At 64.9% G+C, this 7,778-nt stretch overlaps 1 protein-coding gene across 3 annotated transcripts; it reads left to right on the forward strand.

Annotated features, from left to right (window-relative positions):
* The first annotated feature begins 392 nt into the window (after positions 1-392).
* Positions 393-6,561, forward strand: LOC102148493 (paraneoplastic antigen Ma6E). 3 transcript variants are annotated; one of them, XM_070256900.1, is made up of 3 exons: positions 393-1,151; positions 2,268-2,553; positions 3,033-6,561. In XM_070256900.1, exon 3 carries the CDS (start codon positions 3,104-3,106, stop codon positions 5,216-5,218), a length of 2,115 nt encoding a protein of 704 aa, XP_070113001.1. In that variant the 5' UTR covers positions 393-1,151; positions 2,268-2,553; positions 3,033-3,103; the 3' UTR covers positions 5,219-6,561. The 3 variants fall into 3 exon arrangements, with proteins under 3 accessions (XP_070113001.1, XP_070113002.1, XP_070113000.1); XM_070256901.1 differs by having other exon boundaries at positions 1,018-1,151; positions 2,284-2,553; XM_070256899.1 differs by lacking the exons at positions 393-1,151; positions 2,268-2,553 and adding an exon at positions 2,665-2,781 and having other exon boundaries at positions 3,033-5,366.
* Positions 6,562-7,778: the final 1,217 nt, after the last annotated feature.

Consider the following 7,778-nt stretch of genomic DNA (forward strand, 5'->3'; position numbering starts at 1 on the left):
TGAACGGGATCAGTGACCTTGTAAGAGAGACCCCGGAGAGCTCCCTCACCCGCTTCTGCCATAGCGAGGACATGGTGAGAGGATGTCTGTGTGTGAAGCAGGAGGCAGGTCCTCGCCGGACACGGCATCTGCCGGTACCTCGCTTCTGGACTTCTCAGCCTCCGGAACTGTGAGAAATGAACGTCTGCTGTTTATAAGCCACCCGGTCTCTGGTATTGTTTCCTCAGTATCTGCAGCAGACTCAGGCAGCCGGTAAAGGGCTGGACGTAAATCCAGCCATAGGAGAAACCACACTGGATGTTAACGGGTTAAACTGTGCGATTAAAAGGCAGAGACTGTCTGGATGAAGCCGAGAGCCAGGCTTTTGCTGCCCACAGGCGCTGCGATTGGACAGCAAAGCCTCAGGCGAGCGGATAGTCAGAGGATTCCGAGTGCTGTCCCACAGAAAGAGCAGCTAAGGAAGTCGGAGCGACCGTGCTGACAGTGGACCAAGCCGAGTTAAAGGCAGAGGCAGGTCCCTGGGATGGGAGGTCAGAACGATGGCAGGGTCAGCAGTGAGGGACGCGCAGCGCTAGTTCCCAGGAGTGTCTGTGGCCAGGGACAGAACTTTGCTGTCCAGGAAACCGAGGGTGACGGGACAGAGGGAGAGGCGGCCATTCCCAGCACCGCCGATGGAGATGTCACCCCTCCCGCCCGGGATGGGGACACCGAGAGGAGAAGTCAGTAGGGACGTAGACCGTCTGCGTGCCGCTACCAAGCACAGCAGGGCACAGACGACCGGGCAGTGGGCCCCACGGGCCCCAGCGGGCTCTGCGGGCGGGCCGACTCTCGGCTTCACGGGCGGCAGGGGCGGAAGCCGCGCTGTGCAGCGGTGGCAGGGGCGGAAGCCGCGCTGTGCTGCCGCGGCTGCGAGCCTTGCGACAGCGCCGTGAAGCCCTCGCCGCGCGGCGTCGCTCACGTGCTCCTCGCAGCCAATCGTCGCCCTGCCCTGAGCCACCTAGAACTTTCTCTCCTGCGCCCGGGGGCTTCTGGGAGGCGCGGGAGGTGGCGTGGCCGAGCGCAGAGTGCGTGAGCCGGGGCCACACAGCCGCCCTGAGGCGAGCCCGCCAGGCCTTCCAGGGGACCGGGAGCCGCCCGCGGGGCCGGCGCAGGTGAGCCACGTCGGCGGGGGGCTCGCGGGGGAGGGGGTCCGAGGGGAGGGTGAGCGAGCGGGAGCCGGTGAGGGTGGGGGGCAGCCAGCTGGGGTTTGGGCTGAGGGCAGGGCTCCCAGGGGCCTCAGGAGGGGGGGAGGCGGGGGCGGGGGCGGGGGCTAGTGACTCTAGGGGGGGCATGGGAAGCGAGCGCTCCCGGGGCTGCGGCTGGACAGGAGGGCGCCCGGCACGGGGGGGCTGCCGGCTGGGGTGGGGGCGCCAGCGGAGTCCGCCTGGGGTGGGAGGCGTGGGCGAGGCCGGCCATGCGTGCGGGAGTGGTGGGCGGCCATGCTCTGGGCAGCGGTGCGCTCTGGCTCGCTGGGGTGCTGGCTGTGGGGGGAGGGGGTGGCGGGGGCAGGCTGGCAGCCCTGCATGTGTGGGTGGGGGGGACGGGGGCAGGCTGGCAGCCCTGCATGTGTGGGTGGGGGGGGCGGGGGCAGGCTGGCAGCCCTGCATCTGTGGGGTGGGAGGCGGGAGGGCAGAGCTCCCACTGCCGGCACTAGGGGGAGCACTCCGGGCTTGGGGAGCCGGATGGGCGGGATAACGTCCAAGCACGTGGGGGCGCCCTGCTTCCCAGGGCTGGAGGGGAGCGCTCCCAGCTGGCGGGGAGGGCGCTTTTCGGGTCTGGGGAGGATGCGCCCGGGCATGGGCAGGGGGATGGGCGGGAAGGTGGGGGGCCACTGGCTGAGGAGGGGTGCGGGAGAGGAGGGCCTGGCAGCATGGGTGCAGGTGCCACAGAGAGGGCGAGGCGCCGGGGAGGCAGTGGTCTGCGGGAGGCTGGTGCCCTGGGCGGTGGAGTGGGGGAGGGTCCGGGGAGGGGCTCTGCCCCCCGCAGCGGGTGTCTGAGAAGCTCCAGGTCGCCTCGGTGGAGGGTGCGCAGAGATTGCCGCGGTGGAGGGCCAGGGCCTTGGCCTCCGCGGAAAGTAGAGGCCCTTCGCAGGGGTCACTGGGGGACGCCATACTTCGGGCCCTAGGAGCGTCTCCCTAAGTTTAAAAGGGTTGCGCTTTGACAGAATAAGTTGCCTGGTCGCCCGGGGATTTTGTTTGACGTTAACAACGGTTAACATGTCTCTAAAGATTTGCAAACCTGTAGGTGGAAGAAGAAATCAGAGGAAATCAGAGGAACTCAGGAAGCGTTTCAAACCCAGTGATAGAAAATAGAAAAATACAACTTCCCCAAAGTAGTGGGAGGCAGCGCAGGAAGCGATCAATCGCAGGAAGACGGACAGCTCTAAGTGTGCGCCATAGAACAGGAGGAGGACACGGACTCGGGGCCCTGACGTCCCTTGAAGGAAGCTAGAAAGAGAAGAGCAGAGAGAGCCCAACGTGCCCTACGGAAGAGACCAGAGCGCCCGGAGGGGAGGTCAGTGAGAGAGAGCGGGGGAGAGGGAGGGACAGGGCGGGCCCTCCGCGGGCTCTGCTCAGGCAGCGTGGAACTGGGCCGGAGCCCAGCCTAGAGCGACCCCGAACAAAGAGAGGACAGGAGTCACCCTGCCGGGAAGGAAGGAAAGAGGGCTGTCACTGCAGGCCAGAGCACGTGGAAGAGAAGGAGGCAGGATCCTGGGGAAATTCATGCCCCAAATTGGAAAACGTGAGAGTCCCTGGGGAACAAGGCGACCCCCCCCCCCAGCCCCGAGGCTAGAGGAGGTAGAAAATGTGGGTAGCCTTCCATCTTGTGAAGCAATGTGGTTTCTTATCGAAGAGGTTTCCTAAGATCCAACGACGAAGCCAGCAGCGAGAGGAGGCGCTCCAGGCCCCAGCGTGAGGGGCCCGGGGCTCTGGCTGGGGCGGTGGGGTGGGCTGTGTGGCACAGACACGCCTCTCTCCCCTTTGCACCCGCAGGCCGAGGCCCACACTGCGAGAGTCCGTGCACGCCCGTCCAGTCCCTTCTGGCCGCCCTCAGGTCCTCAGTGATGGTGATGCCACTGGTGATGCTGCAGGACTGGTGCAGGTGGAGTGGCGCAAACGCACAGCGCTCCCTGCTCATCCTGGGCATCCCGGAGGACTGCGAGGACCGGGAATTCCAGGAGGCCGTGCGGGCTGCCCTGTGGCCCCTGGGCAGGTACCGAGTGCTGGGCAACGTCTTCAGAAAGGAGCTCGGGTTCAGGGTCGCTTTGGTGGAGTTCACTGAGTATTTAAATCGAAGTTTGGTCCCCCGACAGATACCAGGCAAGGGGGCACTCTGGGATGTGTTCTTCCTGCCCCAGGGCCCTGATTCTGAGTCACGGGATAGACCCAATTTCCCTGCACAGCCCCAGAGGCAAGCAGTGGCTGGCAGGGCAGGTGTGGCCAGAGCTGCAGGGGAGGAGGCAGCTGCAGGGGAGGAGGGAGCTGAGGGTGAGGCAGGAGCTGGAGAGGAAGCAGGATCCTCAGATGAAGAGGGAGCTGCCGGGGACACAGGAGTTGCAGGCGTGGTAGCATCTGTGGGCATGGCAGGAGCTGCAGCTGAGCCAGAGGCTCCAGGTGAGGAAGGAGCTGCAGGTGTGTCTGAGGCAGGGGCCCCAGAGGAGGCAGGAACTGCCAGTGAGGCAGTCACTGCAGGCGAGGATGGAGCTGAAGATGTGGCAAGAGCTGTGGGTGAGGAAGAAGCCACAGGTGAGGAAGAAGCTGGGAGTGAGGAGGAAGCTGAGGGCGAGGCAGGAGCTGGAGAGGAAGCAGGATCGTCAGATGAAGAGGGAGCTGCAGGGGACACAGGAGTTGCAGGCATGGTCGCATCTGTGAGCATGGCAGGAGCTGCAGGTGAGGCGGGAGCGGCAGGTGAGGAGGAAGTTGGAGATGTGGCAAGAGCTGCGGGTGAGGAAGAAGCCACAGGTGAGGCAGGAGCCCCAAGTGAGGAAGAAGCCGCAGGTGAGGAGGAAGCTGAGGGTGAGGAGGAAGCTGAGGGCGAGGAGGAAGCTGAGGGCGAGGCAGGAGCTGGAGAGGAAGCAGGATCGTCAGATGAAGAGGGAAACGCAGGGGACACAGGTGTTGCAGGCGTGGCAGGATCTGTGAGCATGGCAGGAGCTGCAGCTGAGGCGGAGGCTCCAGGTGACGAAGGAGCTGCAGGTGTGGCAAGAGCCATCAACGAGGCAGCAGCCCGGAGCCAGCACTGGCGGCAGACGTTGCAGCCTCTGCTCGATGCTATGGCCTACCGGGTACTGAGAAGGTTTTCTGGGGTGGAAGAGCCGGGCTGTGGAGAAGAGTCTTTTGAGAGCTGGCTGCACCATGCCAACGACACGCTGTACCTGTGGTGCCTCATGTCAGAGAGGGAGAGGAGGAGGAGACTGGTGGAGAGCTTGGGCGGCCCCGCGCTGGATCTCATGTGCGGCCTCCTGGAGGAAAATCCCGACACCCCTGCGCAGGACTGCCTGGCCGCGCTGGCCTGTGAAGATGCTGCCCGGACCCATGAAGATTGCCTCCCAGCCAATGAGGTCACCACTGAGGGCACCCCTGTCACTGCAGAAGAAAGCAAGCCTTCCCCACCCAAGGAAGATACCACCCTGGCTGCCCTTTCCAAGCAAGACACAGCCGAGGCTGCCCCGGCACGTGAAGTGGCCGATGGGGCAGTTCCTGTCACAGTCGACCGTGGAGAGGCTGCTCCTGACCCCCATGATGCTGCCCAGGCCGCCTGGGCTCGTGAAGATGCTGCCCAGGCCGCCCTGACCTGTGAAGACACCGCTGACGCTGCCCCGGCCCGTGAAGAGGCCGATGAGGCAGCTCCTGACACCCATGATGCTGCCGTGGCAGCCCCTGCCCCTGAGGAGACCACCGAGTCCTCTTCTGCCACTGGGGAAGGTGAAAATGTTCCTACTCGTGCGGGGCTAGGTCAGGCAGGACACTCGGGGGCCCCCGGGGGCCCCACCCCTGCTCAAACGGTCAGTGCTTCTGGGGCGGGCCCAGGAGGTCCTGGCAGTAACCCGGAAGGCCTCGCCCAGGTGGGAGACCAGGAGGCCGAGCAGACCCCCAAGGAGGGGCTCATCCAGGAGGAGCCAGGAAACCAGGACGGGGCTGAGGAGATGAGCCGCCCCGAGTCCTCCTCGGGCAAGTAGGCTCAAAAGGCCCAGGGGCCCCCTCTCCTCCCAGGCAGCAGAGCCCTGGAGGCAGGGGGAGGCGAGGCCAGGGTAGCCGCCTCACCCCACATGGGGACCAGGCCGAGGGAGGGGCCCGTCCAGCCCAAACCAAGCCCCTGGCCCCTCACGATCCCCAAGGGGCCATGACCCGCACCGTCAGCCGTTCCAAGTGACCAAGATGAACATATGTTACCCCAAATGGGCAGGGGAGAGGTGTAGCCCCGCTCAAGGCAGCACCACACCGAGCCCAAGCCCCATCCCAAGCCCTGCAAACTCAGGAAGCCAGCCTGGTGGCTCCCCCGAGTGGCAGCCCTGGCCTGGGTGAGGGGCACCTGAGGACGCCTGCCACCTGCACGGGCCTGGGAGACGTTAGGAGGTCATCTCAAGGGTGCCAGCTGTCTGGGCCTCCCAACAAGGGGACCCCCGTTCACTGTCACCTGGGGCAGGCTCCTCCCTGTTCTGGGAAGCCCGCTTGTATCTCAGTGGACCCTGTAGTTACCCACCTGTCAAGTAATCCACCCCCAAAACATACAAACCCACGTGCCATCATTTCTGTGCAGAGCCGTTAGGTGTGTGTGAGCCCGGGGTGGGGTCCTGGCCTAGCAGACAGCACCCTCTCGGCCCTGGCACGTGCTGTGAGCTTCAGTGCCAGCCCGGGCTCTGCTCTCTCTCGTCCGGTGCCATGAGCTCAACTCTGCCTTCTCGGTGGAGATTTAGGCCAACCGCTGCTTGTTCCTGTGGAGGTGTGTGCTTATCTGAGCAGTGGCCCCCACCCCACCGCAGAGTCCCCGAGCCCAGTCCCAGGAGATGCCTGGAAGGATGGACAGACGAGGGCGTGGCCGGCGCTCACCCCGGGACCTCGGGAAGGAAGAACTGGAGCAGGGACATGGAGGGGCTGCGGGAGGCTCCAGTGGGACTGTGCTCTCATGTGCCAACCTGTTGTTACTTGTGGCTCAGTTTCCTGGGCTTGGTGTGGTGTCCCCTGTTGTATTTTCCAGCGTCCTGTGACTGTCCTATGTGGCCCATAGGGCAGGGCCCCACCCCAGAATGTCAGCCAGAGGGGGAGGGGGTGCCGTGGAGTGAGAAGACATTGCCAGTGTCCATCGTTCTGCCAAGAGGCTGACCGTGGGGCTCCCAGGAAGGGAGACTGTGGTGGGAGGGCCTCAGCATGGGGGGCAGCTGAGGCACCCCGTTAGAGACTGACTGTCCCCGAGACCTGTGGGCTGTAGCGGCCGTTAGAAGTTCCTCTCCGTGTTGTCATTCCCTTCTCTGCAATGGTTTCAGTAAGTGGTTCTCTTCAATAAATTTCATTGATCGTTCCAGCTGCGTGTCGTCCGTCTCTGCTGTGGGCAACTGAGGGAAGGGTCTGCTGGGGGTGGGGGTGGGGGCAACAGTGGCCTGTCACCTGCATTGGGGTATGATCAGGACAGGGGCCAGGAGGGGCTGTGTCGTCCCCTGGGCTGGACGGAGCTGAGTGACAGGAACTTGTGGGCGTGGGCAGTGGCTGGTTGGGTCCCCAGGAAACTCGGGGTGTCCCCAGAAATAAGCGGGCTAGACGTTGAAGGGAGGGGGAGGAACCACAGGCAGGATCCAGGGCTCCAGGATCCCTGGCACCGCTGTAGGGGCTCAGGGCACCCGGACGGGTCAGAGAGGTCACGTGTGCAATCCCAGAGACCAGCGGGCCACAGAAGGGCCCAGGCCTGAGGTCAGATGCCCCTGCCAGGAGCTGGGCCCAGGACTCTGGGCTGGGGGTGGTTGCCCGCTCAGCCCACTCCTGCCAGCCGACAAGTGGCCAGCCTCTGTCTAGCCACCGAGGGACGTTTGGGGACCTGCCGGTGTTTCATGGCCGAGGGATGGAGGGCGGGCTGGGCGAGGGCTCCACAGCCCTCATGCCCTGGGTCGGGGGAGGAAAGGCAGGGAGAGCCACCCTCCACTCTTGAGTCCTGGGCAGGGCGGCCCCTCGAGGGGCCGGGGCACCGCCTTCCTGTCCCACTCCCCTCCCAGCCAACTCCTAGGGGCACCAGTCCTGTATCCTGGGAGCAGGCAGGAGGCAGCGGGTGTGAGTGGGAGGCTGCAGGCAGGAGCTGGGGAGTGGCCCCTTCCTGCCCAGAGCAGGTGGACTCTGGGTCCCTGCAGCCCAGTGAGCCCTCGGTGCCACCTGAGGAGGGCACCCACCCAGGATGGAGGATGCTGCTGATCCTTGAGACCCTCTCTCTGCGCGCCGTGGCTGGAGGGGCAGTGCTCAGAGAGGGTGTCGTCAGGTGTCAGGAGCCAGGAGCCATCTGCCTCCACCTGCCTGGGCTCTGCCCTCACCTCAGGGGGCTGGGAGCCCACCACAAATTGAGGGCAGCCGGCCATCAGGCGCCGAGCTGATTCAGAGTCTTCGGGAGACGGAACGAAGGTGCGGAGAGGAGAGGGGACGGATGGTACCGTTGTCCCAGAAATGGTGAGGGGCCCTCGAGGGCCTGCCCAGTCTGTGCCCACTGGCGTCCTCCAGCCATTCTGAAGGGGCAGAGTCTCTGACCACCCCCACAGTACA

Source organism: Equus caballus, chromosome X, assembly GCF_041296265.1.
Source record: "Equus caballus isolate H_3958 breed thoroughbred chromosome X, TB-T2T, whole genome shotgun sequence".
In the NCBI taxonomy this organism is placed as follows: domain Eukaryota; kingdom Metazoa; phylum Chordata; class Mammalia; order Perissodactyla; family Equidae; genus Equus; species Equus caballus.